At 39.1% G+C, this 23,629-nt stretch overlaps 1 protein-coding gene across 4 annotated transcripts in view; it reads left to right on the top strand.

Annotated features, from left to right (window-relative positions):
* The window catches only part of SPOCK3 (SPARC (osteonectin), cwcv and kazal like domains proteoglycan 3), a 252,226-nt gene that overhangs the window by 79,826 nt on the left and 148,771 nt on the right, over window positions 1–23,629 (top strand). Inside the window, exon 2 of one of the 4 annotated variants that reach the window (XM_069493229.1) lies at window positions 6,866–6,874. The exons of the other annotated variants lie outside the window; for them this stretch is intronic. Within the exon in view, the coding sequence (XP_069349330.1) occupies window positions 6,866–6,874 (9 nt within the window). The remainder of the gene's footprint in view (window positions 1–6,865; window positions 6,875–23,629) is intronic. 4 annotated transcript variants of the gene reach the window in all.

The following is a 23,629-nucleotide window of genomic DNA, read 5'->3' as shown; positions in this document are numbered from 1 at the left end:
ACATGTGAGAGAAAGTGGTTACAAACTTTAGCAGATGGTGTGCTTTTATTTTGCTTTGTTTTCGTAGCTCAATCTTTCATTGTATGTGCATGCCCATTTTTAGTCGTCTTGGCTTTTTGGGGGCCTCTGGTTCGACTCCTCAGATTAATTCAAATACGGAGTTACTCTGCAGTCTCCCTTATGTGGCTAAAATTCCTGAAATTCTAGATTCTGAAATTTGTCATTTCTTCCAAAGTAGTTCAACTTCGGTGTTTCCTTAAGGGAGTTAATTTAACACTGTGTGTGTTTATTATGTGTGTTTGCCCTTGGAGACTTCGTGAGAGCTCAGTAACACATGTAGGAGTAATCTTCCTATAGTTTGTGCAGCAGCTGTGTATTTTATGGAAGCAACGCCTCTCGGTCCACCTAACCTTCTCATGGAAATGTCCCGGTCTTATCATTCCTGTTACCTACCAAAGTTCATGGCACAGCACTGATACTTAATCAATGTTTAGTATAATAGGCTAACGTAAGTTTTCTTAACAGTATTTTTGGAGAAAAAAATTTTCTTCTTTTTAAATTCCTCATTCCCTCTCTTGCTAGTTGTGTTCTTTTATCCTGAATATGTTTTTCCTTTTCCTGCCGTACCATTCTCTCTCATCAAGGGGAAAGTTTACATAACTTCATTTGGGATAATATTCAGCCAAATCTACATTATAAATTGTTGTTCATAGAACATAAGGAATTAGATAATGGGTAGGGAAAAATGGATAGATGGTTGGTTTTTATTTTTTCATTCTTTAGGATTTCAATATTTGTCCACAGTATCACAAAAATGAGAGCTTTTATATTATTTTTTTAAGACTTGCTCACAGTGGTATATATTATTTTTGTGACTGATGAGAATATATATTTGTTTGTGATGGCAACACTGCGTATAACACACAAAAAGTTGTGTCCACTTCTCTAATAAGCAAAATTATATCCTAGTGAGGGAGCTGTGACTTTCATGTTTTAAATTATATATTAATAGATACAATATTAATATTTAAATATCAATATGCAGTCTAGAGAGTGATTTCATATTTTTAAAAACCCTCTGAGGTAGATATCATTACCATTTACAAATGAAGAAATCAAGCTTGGAGAGTGAATATAACCTTGTAACATAATTAATAATTTACAGTGGCATCATTTCATGTCAATCTTCAAAATCTCTGATCCTACTTATATTTAATATTTGATTATGAAACCATAATTTATTGTTTGGTACTCATAATCAGTTCCTTGTCGATAATATAGTATTTATTGGTATATTATATAAGTATTTATACATTTCAATGTTTTTTTACAATAAGTGGAATATAATTTTTTATTGGGCATCTAAGGGCCAGTCCTTAGGGGACAGTTTGCACCACTTTAGTGTGAAATGCTTGAAAATATGATGTGTTTAACTGTCATAGTTCATTCGTAGAGTATTTGGCCTGATACGCAACATTAATATACAGTGATAGTAATAAAAGCGTATTATGTGATCATAACTAGCTGATTTTGATTAAGTTTTAAAGCCAATATTTTATCATTTCTACTTTGAAACTTTTCATTATTTAGATCTGTGTTATTCATTAGAAAAATGTAATGGTAATTAGCAATGGTTATTTTTGGACTTTAAAAATTCAATTATATTTGGAACATAAGAAAATGCTTTTTAAAATATCCATATCTATTTCTGGTGCCTCAGAGATGAAAAAATACTACATCATAAAAATATTTACAGAGACTTCAACAAAGAGGAAACATGAGTGGTAAATGCACGTGAAGAGTTGATCAACATCATCAGTCAGGATGCAAATGCAAATAAAAGCAAAGTGAAATACCACTATGCATCATTAGAATGACCAAAAAAAAAAAAAAGAGTAAAAAGAAAAAAAAATGCACAATGCCAAGTGCTGGTGTGGAAGCAAAGTAACTACGGCTTTTACACGTTGCCCTTGGAAATGTAGAATGGAACAACCAATTTGAAAAACAATTTGGCAGTTTCTCGTGAAGTTAAACCTACACTTACCATATGACTCAGCAGTTCTACTCCTGAGTATTTATACAAGAGAAGTAAAAACATATGCCCACACAAAACTTGTTGCAAATTTGCATAGAACTTTTATTCGTGACTGCCCCATACCGAAAACTACCCAGTGCCCGACTGCCAAGTGGCTACCGAAAGCTTTGCACGTCCGCACAGTGGGGTACTAGTCAGCAATGAAACCCAGACTACTGACACATGGAACAGTATAGATTAATCTATGCTAAAAGAAAAAGCCAGAATTGAAAGCTCTATATTCTATTACCCATTTACATAACACTGGGCAGAGGTAAGACTGTAGGTGAAGTAAGCAAACTAGTGCTGACCACAGCCCGGGGAAAGGCGACTGACTGCAAAGGGACGTGAAAGAGTGTCCTCGGTGACGCAGCTGCGCCGTATTGCTCCTGGTGACATTTGCATGACTGTGCACATTTAAAGGGGGAAATATGATGTCTGTGAATTAGACCTCAGTAAAATGGACTTTGAGGTAAAATATGTATACTTTTATTTTTTTAAATGTCTAAGAATTCCCAAGTACACTGGATGAGCATATTTTGAACTGGAGCTGTTAAGGCTTCAGATTCAGACTGTTCAAAAGGCATGGAAACTTTCAGAAGTAACCAGTCAGAGAATGGAGAGTTCAGAACTTCTTCATAACTTTAGCCCCAGTATAGGAGCTAAAGGAATTGAAGAAACAAAACAAAAACAGATATTTTTAAAAATCAGGTAAAACATTGAAAAATTGAATTCAAAAAATACCATGGATGTCAGGAGGCCTTACATCACGCTACTTCCTCTGGAAGGCCGTCCCTGGACATCCCGTCGACACTGCAGCGTCCTAGACATTCTCATTCCCTTGCACTCCTCGTGGTTTTTTGTTTGCATTTTGGTTTTCTTTGGTAGTTATATTATTTCAAATGATATATAAATTTTTCAGCTTTTTAAAAATCTTTATTGTAACTTACACATTACACGGTTTGTCTATTTTTTTCACTCATATAACATGAATACCTCATAACTAAGTACAAATTCAGTATGTACATATTGAATAAATTCGTGAATTATTGAGCACAATTAATAAGCTTGGTTTGTGATGTATACAGTAACTACAAAATAACTACTACATTTTTTAGTGTATAGGAACATAAATGAATGACCTAAAATAAACCAAATATTTACAGCCTGTTTAATGTAATTACAAGAGCTGAGAAGGTGGGATTCATCGTAAGATGTAGGTAATAGCTACTATAAAATGGGATTTCTTGAGAGTGAAGGGTTACAATGCCTGAATTGACCTACACATTCAAGTGATTCGTTCAGAGAAAATAGATTGTTTTATAGGTTTTATTTGCAAGACAGCCTACACTTCCACGTTTGGAAAGAGACAGCGGAGCCTGTGGCCTGTCCCGCTAAGGTTGCAAAAGCCGATGTGCTCTGAACCCTCAGGCAATGATGCCCACCGTGCTACAGACCACCAGCATCGGCACCAGCTGGAAATTCATAGGAGATCCAAATGCTCAGGCCTAATTCAACACCAGCTTAATCTACACTGCGAGGGTTGGGCCCAGAAGTTTCTGCTATAACAAATTATATATAATAATAAGTTCATGTTACAACAAGTCCTCTAGGTGATTCTGTTGTAAGCTAAAGTTTACAAATGCCTTAAGGCATCCGTTACATGTTATTTTTTCTCCTGTGCATCTAAAATGGTGCTAATTATATAGCATCCTGAGGGGAAATTAAGAAAAGAATCATCTTTCCTTTTACCTCTAAGATATTCCTTCTGGAATAATTTTTCTTCTTTCTGAAGGATATCTTTTATAAATTGCCTTTGTGTCAGTATATTGGCGGTATATGTTATCAGTTTTTGTTTATCTAGTATTATCTTTTCCTGGTTTCATAAAAACAACAGCCAAAAAAATCTGTATTTACATGACTGATTTTATTAAGCACAACTGTGATAGCTAAAAGCAGAAGGCTTTTGTTTAGATTATAAACAGACACTGTTCCAAAGCAATGTGTTGTGGGATTCTATCATGATTGTACATTTTAGCTCTCCAGTGTACGGAAAGTAAATGAAACACGAGGAAATTCATCTTCATGTCAATAATGGTATTTACTTTATATATGATAACTTGAAATAAATTCAGTAACTTCCAGTGACTTACTTCAGGCACAATCTCAGATAGCATGTACTTATCCTGAGCAGTGCTAAGTGATTCGGAACAATTCCCAACATTTACCTTGCAGTGAAACACTGTAAGATGTGTCTAAGCACCTAGGGGAGAAGGCATAGGTATGTTTCTGGGATAAAATTTGTGAATAAAGTATGTTCTGTTGCCACTACTACTAAAATAAGGTAAATTTCCAATCAGTGGTTTTTACCCTAAACTCAGTATGTTACATTTGTTACAGATGTCAGACGAATTACATCCCGTATTTCAAGAGGGTAGTGATGACACATGTTTTGAAATATTACATCCTAACATAATGGCTAGAAAAGCAGAAACTGAAGATCCTCTCTGAAAATTAACAAAATTCTTGCTCATGTTAAGGAAAAATTTGCCTCAGTGTAACTTCTGAGAGGTCCTAGTTCTGGCATTGTTATGGTAATATCAATCATTGATATGGTCTTAATAATAGTTGTCTCATCACCACCATCATCAGTAACTACTAATTAAAGAGTTCTACTCTGTCAGCCTTTGCAATTGGAATTTTACATAAGTTATACTGTTTAATCTTCACCCTGATCATCCAAGTTGGCCCTCACACTTTCTGGCAAATGAGAAGTCGATACGTATAGCCATTAAATAGTTGACTTGTGTTAAATCACTATTAATTTAGGAAGCAGATATTTCAGTTTAGAATTATTTGATTCCAAAGTCCCCATACTCATGACCTCTTGGAAATGGTCACAGAAACGACATTGAAACTGGAGGTAGAATTCCCAGGCTACATTTAACTTTTGCCTTTAGACAGCCAGGTGACGTCTCTGGGTGTTTGCCAGAGTTATGTACAATTTAATAATCAATTTAACAACAAATGAAAACTGTTTTTGAGCTTTTTTTCCACCCCACCTCATTTTTTTTTTCCTGTTCTTTGAAGTCTTTTCTCTTCCAAGATTAAGTATTTCAAATTCCTACCATCATTACTCAGAGGACGTTTTTTCTAGATTCAACTAGCAAACCAGGGAAGACGGAACTGGGTCTGTTACTTCCTTTGGTCCTGACAGATTGGTTGCCTGCACTGGATGACATTAGCGTTTTTACTGCTCTCGCTGTTAGCTGTGTCGAGTGATTCGCTCATTCGAGCTTGAGGTCAAGTGAACCCCCCACCTTGGATGTCCTGGACAGAAGCAGAGGGAGCAGGGCAAAAACAGATTCTTCATTAATAGGGCTCTTAAGTCACACTGAGCTTCCAGGGGCTGTTTGCACCTACAAGATACTTGTTATGTAACAAGCTCCTGCTTCCTAGGAAAGGAGGTGTAGAGCAATTTCAAGGCCAAAGACAGTACCAGTCGTCACCATGACGTGTGCAGCCACGCAGTCCACATAGGTCAGGACGGTGGCAGAAACAGTTGTCAAGGTAACGTTCCTGGACCGTGCAGGTTCCACCCAGATTTCGGCGGACAGCAGCGTGCTGGCCTCAGGGCTGCACAGTGACGCTGAGTGCTGACAGTGGGCTCATTCTCAGAGAGGGAAAATATAAAAGAGAAAAAACATATAAAAGCAGGATATACTGTAGAGAAACTGAAATTGAAAAGAAAGAAAAGTGATGGGGGAGAAAAACATGGAATAATTTCTCATGGTAGAACCAATGCTATTACATGCTTTTTGAATTTGGAGGTTGATAGAAATAATTTCCATCATATTTGGGTAATGACAACACATATCTTTTAACAACTTTTAATTATAACCCAAAATTGAGAGACCTAATATTGAGTGCTCTTGTCCAAGTGTATCAGCAGCGCATGTTCTCATGAACCATGGCCTTTGAGCCCAGTGATTGTACTGTGATAATCGTCCTGAGTTTCACGTATCACAGACCGAGGCTTGTTCTCCACACTTGACATGACCTTGAAAAATGTCTGACTCTTCTGTTAAATAATCAGCCGAGTTACTGATACTTCATATCCATGAAAAATGTTCAGTTAGCCTACCCAGGTGATGTATTTGGTGATCTTAGCTGAAAATGTAACATAGCAATTTAGATTTAAAAGCTCTGCAGTTAAAGAAACTAAGATTTCAGTGTTATAATTGATATTCAGGAAATGTGAACAAAGAAAAGACAAAGAACTTGTATAAATTTCTATAATCCTCCTTTGTTATCGCTATCCTTCTAAAATTGATATTAATATAAATTTTATTAAGGAGTTTCACATCATTCGTCCAGATTCAATACTCTGCTGAATCATATAACCCAGTTTGTCCAGAGCATTTCAAGTAGACAATTGTAGTAGCCTAAGTCCTAAGCTAAGCCTGCCCTGAGTTAAGTATAAAACGAACCTGAAATGAAGAGCTGGACTTGTCCTAACAACATGGCAACACGGGACTTCACACAGGTGAGCAGTCTGTGTGCAGAGGACGGTGGCATAGTTGGTGCTATTGTAGGTGGGCGTGTTGGGAATGGAAGTGCCAGGCCAGTGTGCGTCACCCAGCCACCGTGGGAACGCCGAGATTGAGCAAGTCGGATTTGCCACCCGCCGCAGCGTGCGCTGTGGGGAACCGTGGGGTGTCTCAGCAAGAGGCTGTGTTAGAGAACCTGCCGCAGGGTTTGGGTCGGTCGGTGATCTTAGGGAGAGCCCAGGAGGTGGAGGTTTGCTTTGGGTTGAGTGTTGACAGAAATTGGGTGGCAATTCCATGACTGGATATCTCAATAGATCTTATCCACAGGGAGAACATTCTAGAGTGACCATAAAGCCGTAATTAGTAAAAAAAAAAAAAAAGTAGCAGTCATTTGTTTAGTGAAAGAGGGGGCTGTTTGGTACTTTGGCGTCTTGACCATGACCTTTTCTGACGTGAATGTTCTGTGAGGTTGTCACTGTCCAGCAGGAGAGCAGCGTGGCGCGTCTGAGAGTCAGAGAGCGGGGGGTACAGCGGGGTCAGGGTGGTGCAGTGCTTGTCCTCCCTCCTCTCTTCCTTCCAGTTCCTTTCCCTCCCTCCCCCCTCACTCCTCCCTCCCTCCCTCCCCCCTCACTCCTCCCTCCCTTCCTCCCTCCCCCCTCCCTCCCTCCCTCCTCCCTCTCTTCCTTCCTTCCTCTTCATCTGGGAGGAAAAACCTCTAGCCAGGCACTATTTGGGGACTGGTGTTACTGCTGTTGAGACTGGACCACAGATCAACGCAAGCCGTAGGTCTCTGCTCCTACAATGTCACCACGAGGTGAGAACAAGACAATCTTAGTCCAAATTCTGTCCAAGTCTTAGTCCAAATGCATTTTCATAGACGAGCACAAAGCAGTCGTATGGCTGCTCTTATGTGCTTGATCACAGTCGTCAGAGACTGAGAAGCTACTTGCAGAATTTCCTGCTAAGGGGGATGCAGTGATGTGAAGCTGGGCATAGACAACTTCCTCTGTGAAGGGTCATATGGTAGATATATTTGATTTTTTGGGCCATATCATCTCATTACAACTATTAAACTCTGCTGTTGAAGTCTGCAAAGCAGCCAACAGACAGGCGGCATGTAAACACGTTATTCCAGTGCAACTTTCTTTACAAACAGGCACTGGGCCAGTTTGAGCCTGTCAGCTGTGGTTTTCGGAACTGTGATATAGAGGCAAAACCAGCCGATCTTCTGGTCATATTGGGCAGCTTTCTCTGTAAAAGAAATGACACAAAATCAAACAGATGTCACAAGGGATTTGAGGCTCATGCTCTTTCTATGCAATTAAATGACTAATTAATAATTATAATTTATACTAATTAACAAACTTTCCTATGTAGATTTTCATGACAAAATCTGCAGTGACTCCATTGTTGTCTCTAGAATGTTGATTCCTGTTTAGGAGACTTCAAATGTCAATTAATTAAATGCTAATCACCTTTTATACAAAAGTTAGGCTGCAGATATGTGTGCTGCAAACTATTCATGCCAAAGTGTTTTAAAGTAAGTTAGCACTCAGTTGACACATCTGCAAGACCTCTGTGAGGATGGAGATTCGTCAGGTCTCCTAAGTGTTGGGTGCCGGACCTAAGAGCTCACGTGTTGAGAGAGGCGCCTGAAGGATTCACGGGAGGGGCAAGAACTATGCCATAGTTTGACGTTAGGGAGGCCGGCACGGGAACAGCATTCAGGATATGAGATAGTTCTTTTATTTTTCCTCCTATATTTTGATGCCTCAAGTCTGCTTTCTGTATTCCCATGGCTTTATCCATTCTGTATATATTTTTTCTCCTTCACAATCTTATATTAGCCACAGGTTCTACTTACCTGTCCATGTGACTGTCCCCTGACTTGGCTTTGTCGTCACCTCCCCTTGTCCCTACGTTGCTCCCACGGCTGCTGCTGCCAAACCTGCAGTTCTCGGCACAGTCCGCATTCGAGGTCCCCAGAGGGGGAGTTCAATGGGCGGAACTCGATCCTGTTGTGGACGAACTTTGCTGCCCTGGGTTTTGTTTTCTTTGTGGGGTGTGGGGGGAGGGGGTGTCCAAGTGATATATGAGTGTTGCCCTCTTCTCGTATTGCACCTCCATATATTGAACTGTAGTTACATGGATGAGTGAGCAGATAAGTGAAGAGTTGAAACGCTAACGTGTTAACCGGGGAGCACTGATTTTTTTTTTATTTCACATTATTTCATAGTAAAAAAAGAATGCAGCAACCTTTTATTTACTGAGAGTTCATTAAATGCCGGAAATTGGGCTTGGTGCGTTCACGTGTTCCATATGGTAACAGCTGCAAGGCCCTGCGAAGGTGTCATTAGTCACAGTTTTTCAGGTGAAGAAATTGAAGCTAAAAATGTGTAGCTTTTTCAGTGACCTTCACCAGTGAGTGGTGGAGCTGGAACTTTTACCCGTGTCTGTATTATTCCTAATTTCCTGCTGTGCCGCGTGGCCTCAGAAGCCAGCCCAGGGGCCGGAACAGGGATTTATGGGGTGAGCTTCAAAGAAGCATTGCCCTAGAACATGGGACGTCGTCACCAAGGCAAATGAACGAGAAGTTGGCGCAGAATACAGCAATCCCAGGGTCTCCTTTGGATGTCTGATGTGTGTGCCTCCACCTCCCCTCCCTGGCACGAGGTAATTCAACGTGCCACTTGTTTCTCAGTGTCAGGGAGGTAGAGGTAGCTGATGTGGCTTCACTCCCAAAACCAGAGGCAAAATTGCATGGCAGATGGGAGGTTTTTGTCATTCTGCTTAGCCTTCTAAATTTCACTTTTAACCTGATCCTTCACGCTGCCCTGTGGATATCTAAACACTCTGCTTTGACATCACTCCTAGAGCTCTGCTTTCCTAAAAGGACCTCCGACCTTACAGAGTTACCCTGCGTCCTTCCGTTTTCCTTTGGGGCAGAGATGGGAGGAAGCTGGTTTCCATTACTGAGAGTCTAGCGCTGCTCAGCATTCCTGTAATTGCTTCTTAGGAAAGACATGCGGCATGTGCCCAGGGAACATGTGCAGACTAAAAGGAAAGTTAATCAGTCCAAATAACTAATTGCTGGGAAAGTTGGAGACTTGTTTGCAGGTGGCATTCCTAGTGTCGCCTGACCTCCTTAGGTGACACCACTTCCTTGGCCACTGGTACGACAGAACACAGGTCACTCAGCGGGGACCCTACTGACGGCAATTGCCCGTCCCCTGGCTTTAGAAGGTGGAACATCTTAAATACTAAGCAGTTGACCTTGAGGGACAAATATAGCTCTATCCAAGGCTCAAGCTCATGAAAAGTGGTCAGGTTTGGACAATGGTGGGAGTGGAGAGCATCTGTAAGAGGCAGTTCGCCATCTCTGCGTTTGAAAGAACTCTGCTCGGTGAGAGATGACCTGCTGCCCCAGAGAGCAGGTCCTCCTGCATTCTTCATTACGGGGATCTTTGTACTTGCTGCTTTTCCAACTGTCTAAATCCTTTTATCTTTATGGCACATATGGCCTCCCACCCTGAAACTGTTAAGCACGGTTCTGATCTAACTTAATACCCACATTAGAGTACATTTTAAATATCATATCATTAAGTCCGTAAACAACTATGCTAATGTATGAAGTAGCTCAGCCTTGCTCAAAACACATCACAGTTGCCAGTGCCATCAAATCCCATTTACTTTTGCTTTAAAGTGTTTGATATTGAATTTGCTTTCCCTGAACTGTAATTAACAACATTTTGAACTGCTTACAAGATTCAATTGACTAGCGATATTAATCACACATTCACAGAGAACTTGGCTTTTCTGCTTGACTTTTTTTCCTTTCTTATGTGTTCTTGGCATCTAATCACTGATGAAAACTAAGGAAATGGCCTTTTCCACCACGCTCCATGGACACTTATTTTCTTGATATATTTAGTCTATAACGATTTTCCCCATTCTACTGGATCGTGATTCTAAATTTCTATAGACGTGGAATAAAACCAAGAAACAGTATTTCTTGTCAAGAGGAACAGTTTATTCCAGATAATTAAATTCAAGAATGTTCAAAGAAAACACAGCAAGGAACATAAATTAGGTTCCACCAAGGGATATAGGTCGTTCCTCATGAATGGATACTGACAAAACAATTTTGTGGGAAGCTTTGAAAAGTCATTAATAGTTTTGAAAGTTTTGAAAACTAGCACATTTTGTAGAGGGAAGCAAGAAGGTTTAGTTCTGTTTTAAAAATGTACTTCAGACATTCACAGATGTTTCATTTTTATATTTGACAGAATCTTTGAGCCTGCATTTAAGATTTCTGTGTATGTACTATTATGAATGCTAGGGAGATCTTTCTTTTTCCATTTTATTTTTTTTGCATTTGCCCAAATGCCATTTGAAGGAGCAAAGAATAAAATGTAAGCATCAAGATAATATAAATTTAGAAAAGCAGAGATCTTCCCACTGATTGTAGAACTGCTCTCTCATTCATAAATATTACATAGAAAGGTGTCGTGCACACAGCCCCAGAGGCAGGCTCTATGTGCCAGGAAGATGGGACACTTGGCCATTTTGCCTAGAACTGCAGCACACAGGACAATAAATACTAGCTAAAGAAACAATGAGCAATAATAATTTAGGTTGGGATTCTTAAATTATTTGCATAGCAGATTTCTACTTGCACTTAGAAATTAATAAAATTAAAAATTAGAAAATTGAAGCTTAATAAAACATTTAAGAACGTGGACTCCAGAAGCCCGTTTGGGTTTGAGTGCAGTGTCTGCAGTGCCTGGATATGGCACTAAACCACAGCCTCTCCTCCACTTGACACTGAAGAGAAGGATGAAACCTCAGTCCCAGGGTGACCACAGTGTTCAAAGAGTGACTGGTATACAGTAAGCACTATGTTAGATTGTGGTCATTATCATTACTATTCCATGATACCTTAATACCTAGACAGAGCCCAGACTCATGCAAGTATGGTAATGTGTTGATTTTTCCAGAAGCCACGTCAGCGTGAAAACATCGAGGCGCGTTTTGAATCTGGAGGTAAAGGGAAGAAACAGACCTGATTGCAATGAGTTAGCCTGTCGGCCCTGCCCAGCCAACCTGCTGTCGTCATGACGCACCCCGTGCCCAGCCCATCCCTTCCCCATGGTCCTGCCGCCCTGAACACACACACACACACACACACACACACACACACACGGTTGTGCTCCAGTGACTCTGACACACAGGTACACATTTACCCAGTGATCTGAGGATACTGAGCTACTTGCAGTTTCCAGACTTGAGTGTTTTTTCTCGTCTCTGCACCTTTTGACTGGCTGGTGTTTCTGCAGGAAGCATCACAGCTGCCACGTTTCAAGCCACAGCTTTTGTGGCCTGTCCTCTGATCCTAATCTTACCAAGCTGAGGAAGGTTTAGCACTTGGTATGTAGCCACATTATGTCGTCACCATGAATGTCTCTCCATAGACTGTAAATTGCAGGAGAACAAAAACCGTGTTTATGTATTTTCATCTTCCAGTGGTCAGAGGCTACCAAGGTGGCTGGCACCTAAAGGTATTAAATGAATGTTTGTTAAATTTAAGACCCCCCTCCTCTCCCTTCCTTCCTTCCTTTTCCTTTTTTCTTTTTTTTCCTTTAGAGACAGGGGCTCGCTCTGTCGCCCAGACTGGAGCGCAGTGGTGTGCTGATAGCTGACTGCAGCCTGGGACTCCTAGGCTCACGGGATCCTCCTGCCTCGGCATCTCAAGTAGCTGGGGCTACAGGCACCTGCCACCACGCCCAGCTAATTCCTTTCCCTATTTTTTGTAGAGGTGAAGTCTGCCTGTGTTGTCCAGGCTGGTGTCCAACTCCTGGCCTCAAGCGATCCCCGCCGTGGCCTCCCACAGTGCTGGGGTCACAGGCATGAGCACCGCCCAGCCTCTCCCTGCTTTTCCTTCTTCCTTCTGCAGATGGACTCACCTACGATCATGAAGTACAATAAATAGGGAAACTAAATATACGAAATATATTACAGTAGTTGCCAATACTGATCTTCTCTTCCATTACATTCAAACCTCCCTTCACTTTAGGCCTTACTGAACTGCAAATGAGGACTGCAGGGCACCAATAAAACCAAATATTTGTTAAACATTAGAATTGAGCCATATTAGAAAAGTATTCATTTTTTATTCATAAAAAAGGAAGCAGAATTTTATGCACTATAACTTAGGTTTGGGAAACTAATTTCTTTAAAAAAAAAAACTTAAAACACATACAATATAGATATTGTCTTTCTATACACAAGATTATTCTGAAAGGAATCTTGTTCTCTTAAAAATGTTCTGGTAATTTGAGCTACAAGATGCAATTAGATAAGAACATCTCGTACATTTCCTTATGCGTTTCATTTCTACATTCTGCATTTGGGCTGTAGCTTTTTTGTTGTTGTTTTTAAGGATGAGATAACAGTAGTACAAAGTGGTAGGCAATGCGGGATTATTGGCATCTAAGGAATCGTAAACAGTGTGTGTGTATAGTATGATTATCCTTTCAAAACTGATATTTTCAAATCATAAAATAAAATACTGAAGGAGCATCATTATTTAAAGTGCCTTTATTTAGTATATCACTTAATATAAAATGAAGTGGGAAGTCTTCCCTTACAAGCTTTTGCCTTTTCATCTAAATTGATATATTTTAATGCAATTTTTAAAATATCAACTAAATTCCATTCATAGTTTTACCCATAAGTATCAGATTTTCATTTCAGTCTCTTCTGTGTGGACTTGGCATAACTATGGTAAATTCATATTTAATAGTGTGTTTCTAAAAGGATGTAAAATAAAATAGCAAGCTAAGTTATTAAAGGACTATATAAAACTTCAAATGTTTCTACTTTTAGTTGCTGATATCTGAAGCCACATCTTTTGGCTTGCTAATTATATTAATATATTTTGTCTATTATATTGGCTAATTAAAGAAAGTCTCGGCCGGGCGCGGTGGCTCACGCCTGTAATCCTAGCACTCTGGGAGGCCGAGGTGGGCGGATCGTTTGAGCTCAGGAGTTCGAGACCAGCCTGAGCAAGAGCGAGACCCCATCTCTACTAAAAATAGAAAGAAATTATATGGACAGCTAAAAATATATATAGAAAAAAATTAGCCGGGCATGGTGGTGCATGCCTGTAGTCCCAGCTACTCGGGAGGCTGAGACAGGAGGATCGCTTGAGCTCAGGAGTTTGAGGTTGCTGTGAGCTAGGCTGACGCCACGGCACTCACTCTAGCCTGGGCAACAGAGTGAGACTCTGTCTCAAAAAAAAAAAAAAAAAAAAAAAAAAGTCTCACAATGGAGCATTAGCCTAATTAATTAGAGGACACCTAAGAAAATAAGCTGTTTGTACTATTTTAAAAAGTTGATAATTCTGTAGATAGTTTATTGTTGTAGAGGATATTAATGAACACAAAAGTACAGTTTTTATACTGGTTTCTAGTGTGTGTTGTGTGAGGGTTATTTAAAAATTTTCTATTGTGTTTAGTTTATTATAAAATTAGAACTATAAAATGCACACTGTATAATATTACTTATGTTATAAAATGTTACTTTTTAAATATAAACAGACTTGTTTTTAGAGCAGCTCCAGGGCCACAGCAGTGCTGAGCAAGCAGAAGGCAGAGATTGCTCATGTCCTCCTGTCCCCCCACGACCCACATCTCCCACCAGAATGGGTGTAATTTGTCACAATTGGTGAAGGCACATCGACCCATCGTCATTATCCAAAATCTGTAGTTAACATTATGGTTCACTCTTGATCTTGTATATCTGAGGGTTTGAGCAGAGATATAAAGGCGTGTATTCACCATTGTCATGTGATGCAAAATAGCTTCCGTGTCCTGAAAGTCCTCTGTGTTCTGCGGATTCATCCCTCCCTCCCCCAGACACCTGGCAACCATTGGTATTGTTACTGTCTCAATAGTTTTACTTTTTCTACAATTTCATATAGTTGTGATCATACAGTATGCAGCTTTTTTAGGTTGGCTTCTTTCACTTAGAAATATTGCCTTTAAGTTTCCTCCATGTCTTTTAATGGCTTGGTAGCTCCTTTCTCTTTAGCACTGATTCATTTTCATGTAAGTTTTTAAATGTGCAAACACATGTATCTCCCATGGCTACATTTGTTGATAGTTGCCTGATGGTTATAAACTAAGGTGAGAGAGAAGAACTGATGTGTCCTAAATCCCGTGAAAATTAGAAGTAAAATGTTGTTAATGATTTTATCTCACATTATCATAAACAAAAAAATTAATGTAATTTTTCCAGCTATCACATTAGCTAAAATATTCTCAGCCTTTTGGAGATGTGATATTTTATTATTTGAATTCACAGTTTTTTAATCAGAAACATTGAGGCATGAAGTTTGGGAGAGACATCTCTAACTACATTTCTCTATATCTATTATTTATTTATTTATTGATATTTTTTATTTTTATGTATTTTTGAGACAGGGTTGCACCCTGTTGCCCCACCGAGAGTGCGGTGATGCCATCACAGCTCACAGCAGCCTCAAACTCCTGGGCTCAAGCCATCCTCCTGCCTCAGCCTCCCGAGTAGCTGGGACTGCAGATGTGCTCTATCACGTCAGGCTGATTTTTTCTATTTTCAGTAAAGACGGGGTCTCACTCTTGTTCACGGTGGTCTCAAACTCCTGACCTCAACCCCAGCCTCCCAGAGTGCTAGGATTACAGGTGGGAGCCACCGCACCTGGCTCCTCTGTGTCGTTTAGGACACACACACACACACACATATCAGTGTTGCTCCAAGAGTGGTCACACGCTGGTGCAGCTCTGCACCCTGTGGGCAATGAGCATAGAAATTGAGAGTCAGCATTGAAACACTTTTCACAGTAATATTTTATATTGATTAACTCTAATAGCAATGAATTTGCTTTTGTATTTTGTATGTCTTTGTTTTCATTTCTTTAGTACTTAATTTTATTACATTTTATGAAAGGTTTATTTTACAATTGGTTGGGAACAATAAAACCATTTCTTCAAGACAAATAGCTTTTGAAGCACTGCCACATAGTATAGTCATCCACAGTTTACAGAATTTTGAAAATAAAAGAAATGAATGTTCAATAGGGCAACAATAGTTAATGATAATTTGCTGTATATTTCAAAATAACTAAAAGAGAGGAATTGGAATGTTCCTAATACAAGGAAATGATAACTGCCGGAGGAGATGGATATTCCAATCACCGTGATTTGATCATTATCCATTGTGTGTTCATATCAAATTATCGCATATACCCCATAAATATGTATAACTTTTATATAACCATAAAAATTAAAAATTAAAAAAAAGAAATGAGTGAGATTTGAAATTCCTTTCCTTGAAAATCTTGGCAATGGGAAAATGAAATACTCTGGTGTCAGACGAGGACAAGAGTCTCTCGCGTGTTTCCAGCAGCCTCTCCCCCTCCCTCCACGGCAGCGACCCTCCGAGGGCCTTGAAGTCCCTGAAGTCCCCACATCCTGCTGTTCGTGCTTTTGCTCTTCAATGTGGGCTGACTTGGCGGCTCAGCTCTCAGGCACGTGCTGTCGTGATGGGACGTCATTTGGAGCTTAGTTTAGGAAGAGACACTGTTCTGTGTGACCGTCCTCCCTCATCCCCGTGGTGTTCTCACACCCGGGGAAGCCGAGATGTGGCAGGACCTGGGGCCTTTGCTCCAGAACTTAGCAGGGAACAAAATCTCCCCAAGAAATACCTGAAAAACTGGAAGCTGATCCTCTCTGGGCTTGGCCTGCGAAGGAGAACGTGGCCCTTAGCGCCGGCCGTGGGGCGGCCCAGGCAGCCACACTCAGCTCAGCCAGGCTCAGATTTTTATTTTTCATGTGCAGATTTTTGATCCTCAGAAACAGTAAGGTATTGTTTGTTGTTCTAAGCTCCTAAATTTTCACATAATTTATTATGCAGCTATAGACAACTAATATACCTTTTCTAAAAAAAGGGGGCTGCCTCATCTGCTACCAGTGCAGAGGGGTGCAAGTGGATTCCTGGGGACTGTTCTAGCCAGTATCCTTCATATAATCCCTTACTAATGATTTCAACTTCCATTGGCTTTCTGGTTTACTGGGCTGTTTTTAAAAACAAGCGTGTTGATAATTTGGTAGTGTTATTACTCAGTGTTTTTTAATAAAGCTTAATTATTGAGAGAAACCCCAAGAAATATACATTACACTGAATTTTTGAATTGTGCAAAGGGTCATTTTTGAACATCTTCAATGTGTATAATGCTGAAGAGGAAGGAAAAGATGATAGTCTTCGAAAGTAAATAAAAAATCATGGCTTAAAAACAACAAAAATCAAAACTTGGAACAAAACAGCTTTTAGTTTGTATCTAAAAATAGATATGTTCAAAAAAAGTATTCCCAGGTATTAATCACAATAAAGCCTCAGAGGGAAATAATTGAAGTTCACTTATAAATATATACTCCCAAATAAATACCCAACCAGTATAGAATCCAAAAGGGCTTATTTTTGCTGCTGGAGGGAAAAAAAACATAGAAATGCATTCTTGACTCAATAATGAAACAAATAATGCACTTTGTCTCTTAAGAGAGCACATTCTAAAAAAGATAAATATTATTTCGATTTTATTTATGATGACTAACTTATGTATTTTACATTGTTTTTAGTTTATATTTTTGAATAGTACTATATTTTCATTGACTGTATATGCTAATGATTTAATCAAACTGATATGCATTTAGAAATTATATATTTTTAAGTTTATTTTTTATTTACATTTGATAATATCAGTCTCACATTTGAACTATATTCAATATCTAGTTTATAGAAGTTTTAAAAATTATGAATTATGAACACTAAGATAATGCTGTTATAAATACTAAATGTAAAATATGGAACTATTATAAATATTTATCAAAATGTTTAATATATAAATATGTTAATGTTTAATATATAAATATGTTAATATTTATGTATTATAAATATGGAAAATTATAAAAAAATTACAAATAATATAAATTAAATATGGAAATATTGGTGTCGTTACTTTGTTCCAATCACTAAACAATATCTGAAGTTTTGATTTACTAATCTGGAGTAGAAGCACATTTCTAGTACCTAGAGACATTTTACCTTTATTTAGCCTTTGATTACATTTTAAATTGAGGATCATGAAAATGGAAAACACACATTTGCATCCATGCCTAAGACTTTTTTTATATAGTACCCATCATGAAGATTTTTATAATCATATTTTCCTTGGTTCCAGATTATACATTGTGATTTCTTATTCTGTCAATACGGTAAACTCATCTGTAGATTATATCCAAAGTTAGATGATATATTGATGGTCAGAAAAGGCTTAATAATAGGCCTTAAGATTTTAGAATAGAATTATGCAAATTCTGAACATTAAACATCTTTCCCCCCACCACAGAAGATTAGTTTTCCTATGTGGAAATAGAGAACTCTTCCATTAAATATTGTGTTATAACATTTTATAAGCCTTCTTTTATGAGAAGCAGTGGAGCACAGGACAGGCCGGTAGCAGACCAGGCAGTAAATACTTCAAGCTTTGCGGGTCTGTGGTCGTAAGCACTAAAGCAAATATGGCAATATGTAAAAGAATGTGTGTGGCTGTATTTTAATAAAACTTTATTTACAAAAATAGGTGGTGGGCCTGGCCCATAAGCCATAGTATACCAAAATGGTTTAGAATGCAGACTCTCGACTACACTTCTGGGGTTCAAATCTCACCTGTACATCTAACTATTTGTGTAAACTAGCAGATGACTTAATCTCTCCCCGCTTCACTTTCGCATCTGTAAGTGGGAGTTGTGGTAGAATCACTTACCTCTTGCAGATACTGCGAGTGAAGTGCTCGTAACGGTTCCTTGTATAGGTAAGTGAGCAATGTCTTCAAGCCACTGTTTTTCTCAATTTCTTTATAGGTGTTAGTGTCCTTATAGTTACAATGAAGATTCCTGGTATCTAAATGTCCTTATTTTATTTATTGAAGCAAAGTAATTTTTGTGCCTCTCCCTGATGCAAATGGATCACAAGTTTGTATGTTAATGTAACAGTAATCAGTACACATTCTCTACATATTCAGAAGGATTCTAACCTCAATTTACAGAGATTTTCAGAGACAATTGAGGAATGATCTCAATGGCACTGTCCCTTCTCACAGTGTAATTTTATTTATGTGTTTAATCTTTGGTGAGTCAGGAGCATAAAATGCTCTCTAAAAAATAAAGGACTCACCAAAGTGTTACAAATGAATTCCTTCAGGATGCTAGCACGCTGCGTGGAAAAATGAGGGCCACTTGGGTAATAAATGTGACACTTGGGGCCCTGAAAGAGATAGTTTGTCTCCTATGGATAATTCCTTTAAACCATGACAAAGCCTTACTTACTCTATCTTGTGATCAAATCGTGGCTTCGGTGTTTTTACACGGGAGAGTTTCCTCGTCTGTGGAATGTGTTGGGTTAGCTATTATGCCAGCCATTCCTCCCGCAACAGGACAGGACGTGTAAATCAGACTGTCATAATATATCACACATTTCAAAAAACAAACAGATTTCCACTGCTATTTTTTAGCCGTAGAACTAGCAATGCCTCACAATTTAGCTGAGCTGTTGAACTATAGCAAGCAAGACTTAATTTTAGTAGGAAAATTCTAAAGTTTTGCATGAGAAGATTTGGGGGATCATAATCAAAAGATTCAGAAATCCTAGGAAATTTACCACCAATACCTCATAATTCACACAGTCATCATCATATTATTTTTACTTCTGTGTACACGTATAAAGATTAGCCAAGTGCTTGTCAATAAGTAGAATAATAGCTTATTATACTTTGTTTTGGTTAGGAAGATTTGAGTGAAAAATGCAATAGTTGTAGAAAGGTTAAAAATCAGGAGTCTTTCAGTCTTTTATATTTTCTTCAAATATAAATATTTTGCTGATTGACTTAGTCCTTGGTAAAAAATACGGCCTTTTACTGCCGGACCACTGGCCCAATCGTTCCTTCTCTGCAGAAGGCTAGGGGTCAGGAACATTCCCTCCCTCTTATTTTTGATGTGTTTGTGACTATACCCTATTTAAGTGGAATTTGAGAACAGGACCCTTCCGTCTCTTGCTGGCTTGTGGAAAAAGAAATTGGGCAGTGGTGGTGGTTGCTTAGGAACAAGAGTTAAAAAAAAAAAAAAAGAGGCCAGTGGGTCAAGATGGAGAAGTCAAACCCAAAAGTGGGTTTGGATTCAGGGTAAAGTCCAGGAGGAGAAATGAAGTCAGTGCATAAAGAGGACAGTCCCAGAGAGGGGCGGCTAGAGTCCAGACCGACACTCATGCACAGAGCCAAGGCGCTGGACGGTTCCTGAGGATTTGCCCTGAGGTTCTTCTGCAAGGTCCTGTGACCCTGTGCTAAGGCCAAAGCCAACGTTCAGCATCACATACTCAGTAGAGACTGGCTTCACAAGGGTTCACTGATAGTCACAGCGAAAACCTGGGGGCAAGGGCCGACTGGAGGCTCTGTACCTGCATGTCTTAAGGCATGCTGTTAGGGGACACATGCTCAGCCTGATTCGGAGATCTCATGTGGTCGTGTGTATGTATTTATTTTCATTTTCACCACTGACTAATTGTATGACTTTGGAGCTTCCCAGCTACTCATTGTTCTGCAACAGACCAGCCCAGAATGTAGTGGCTTAAAGCCACAGTTTGTTATTTTCTCTCGTGGTTCTGTGTTGTGATTGCACTTGCGGAGCGTTCTCACTTTGAGTCTCTGAAGTGGTTGCGGTGAGATGGGTGCTGAGTCCTGAGTCTCTGGAAGGCTCACGCGGCTCTCGCAGGCTGGCGGTTGCTTGCAGCGTGCCTGGGAGCTCAGGGGGGATGCAGACTCGCGGCTTCCCCGTGCGCCTCGGGCTTTTCTTACGGGGGCTGGATGAAAGGCTTCCGGAAACCAGTCTTCGAATGGCTTGCATGCCGTTCTGCCGCGTACCCTTGATCAAGCAAGGCACGAGACCGTGCTGCGAGCGGGGGGAGAGGCTGAGAGTCCACCTGTGGCGGTGGGTGCCAGGTGAGCACAGCAAGTGAGGGAGGCTGTCGCAGGACTATCTGCTCCGATACTACAGGACTCGGAGGACCAGAGACTATTTCAGAAACCTTGTAAAGCTACCTTTCAGGGTTTCTATGTCCTGTATGAACATGTTTACAAATTAGCTTCCCTGTGACGACCTCTCACCTGCAACGCTGCAGATCTGTTTGCTCTCTGTCCTTGCTCCCCACGCTCTGGACACGGCTCTTTGCGCATGCCTAGTCCATTCTGAGTGCACCTGCCTTTCACGTTGGATTCTGAGCTCCTGGAAGTCACAAGCTATGTATCACTGAATTTCCTTTTTCCTGAGCATCTATTAGCAGCACAATAAATGTTTATTGGAATAGTTGAAAAAAATAACATCATGAGTCTCTGATATGACCTTGGAGGATTAATAAAGTCACACTTTATGTACATTTGGCTTCAGAGATCCGTGGTCAAGGGTCATAATTGTTTTGTGAAAAAGCTGTTCTCCCATAGTCTATTCCATGTGTTATACACCATGTATTTTATTCGGATATTTCATTTTCACATGATATTGATTTAATAGAGATATTCATTGTAGCATCATAATGATTGATGGAAATTAATAGAATGTTTCACTGGTTATAATAGTAATAGGCACCAATTTTTAAGTGTATAGTTTGAGCTAGAAACTATACAATACTTTGCATATATTATATAATCTTTACAGAGCTTAATAACATTATTGGTCTCAATGTTCAGAAAAGAAAACTTAAGGTCAGAGTTGAAATATCAGTTCCTTGAGATGGTTTATTAGTTTGTTGATTTTTGAGCTTTCTGTTTTTTGGATGTAAGTATTTAATGCTATTAGTTTTCGTCTCAGGAATGCTTTTGCTGTATCCCACAGATTTTGATAACTTGTGTCCCATTACCGTTTAGTTCAAAGAATATTTTGATTTCCCTGTGTGTCTCCTCCTTGACCCAATAGTCATTCAGCAAGAGAGTGTTTAATTTCCATGACTTTGTGAAGTGGTGAGTGTTTCTGTTGAAATTGAACTTTAATTTTATACCACTGTGATCTGAGAAGATACATGGTATAATTTCTATTTTTTAAAATTTTTTGAGGTCTGATTTGTGGCCTAGTATGTGATCAAATTTGGAGAAAGTTCCATGGGCTGATGAGAAGAAAGTGTATCTGGCTTTATTTGGGTGGAACTAATGGATGTGGTGAGCATTGTATGGGGGTGGGCGCGCCTCTAACCCTGGCTTGGGGGAAGTAGAGTCATAACTTGTTCCCAAAATGTTTGTGCTCCCACAATATCCAGAAATTAAAAAAAAAAAAGAAATATCAGAGTAAGTGGTAAATACAAGGTTCACATCTAGACTTCGCTTCTTCCAAAATCTTGCCCTGTTTCCAAATGACCTATCATATTGCTCACTTTGTTTTCCTCCATATGTATTTTTCATTCTGATACATTAATTGAAATTGGTAAGCTAGAATTTGAAAATTTGTTACAGATTAAGTTATCTTTAAATCTTTATAATTATTCTTTTTTGCATTTTCTTAAATTTTTATTTTTTTATCTTAATTCATTTGAAATTTCAGACAATTGTTATATGAATGAGATCACTGATAAAACGTTATTGCTTATGGAAGTAATACTTTTTGGACAAGAGGAAAAAAGGATATTTAAGTAGTGTGTCACTCATTAAATAGAATTAATAAGCATCAATATAATAAAATAGAATTCTAAATGCCTTAGAGTAAACAATGTAGTATCAGGTGTGGCTCTGTAAATTGGAATACAAACTAAGACAGTACTGTTGTAAGGGGTTGTCTCCTTTTTGAGTGTGGCGTGGAGCTGATGCCATCACTTCCTGGGAGAATTCATTGCAGAGATGTTCGTTGTAATAACAACGTGCCAGTCAGTGTGGCTGGCAGCACCACGGCTGAATCTGCTGTAGGATTGTACTCCAGGTGGATGACTGTCTTATATGAAATCCCAGATAGTTCGACATCAGACTTTGGGTAGGGAAGAGAAGTACTATGGAAATATTATCTTCTAAACTGTTTTGGTGTAGATTGACCAGAACATTCTATGCCCCACCTAGAACCGGACTGAATTTGGTTAGGATATGAGTGGGTGATATCAGAAATAGTTACCACTGATAACCATCACTTTGGCATTCATTTTATTTTTGAAGTGTACCTCCGTAAGTATGATCCTGTGTATCTCATTTTATAATTTTGTAATACTTTTTCTATACTTTAAAAATACTTTATAACTGTTAATATAAATTACAAAATACTTATGGGAAAATAGGACAAAATTGTGTCCAGTAGACTTCAATGGGGTCTCCTCTATTTACTATTATTTAAAAGCATGACACTTTGTGAATAATTTCTTTTCAAACATATACTGCAGTAAGATTTTATCGCCCATACAGCTCTTCATATGCACGGAAACAGCTTGCGTGGATTAAATAATGGCTAAGATACGCCTGAGCATGAGCTTTCTGTGTTCATCCCTGGGCATTTATGGAGCTCTTGGTCTTCTACACTCTCTCATTCCCAATTGATCCTGTGTCAAAGTCTGCAAGTGTGTTTGTGCAGTCCCTGACGTAGTTTCATGGCAATACAGATTATTTCTTCAGACATTGGGAGAATTTATCAGCACAGATGTGGCAGTGTGTGTCCAAGTGAACCCAACAGTTGATCTGTGGATATAAACATTCTTCCAACCCACTTTTGGACAAAGCCTGGTTGTAACCAGTTACTGTAAAAGGAAACCAGTTTCTCTGTTCTAGGGTATGTGCTTATTTCCCCTGGTCACCTTCCTAAACTTACAGTTTTATTTTTGTATTTATAAGAAAATAAAAATTGAGTCAGACATTTAATATGTTATTTATTATAGCAAAATACTATAAACAATA

Source organism: Eulemur rufifrons, chromosome 18 (assembly GCF_041146395.1).
Source record: "Eulemur rufifrons isolate Redbay chromosome 18, OSU_ERuf_1, whole genome shotgun sequence".
Classification (NCBI taxonomy): Eukaryota; Metazoa; Chordata; class Mammalia; order Primates; family Lemuridae; genus Eulemur; species Eulemur rufifrons.
The sequence above is the reverse complement of the archived record's forward strand: the minus strand, read 5'-3'. Positions and strand labels throughout refer to the sequence as shown.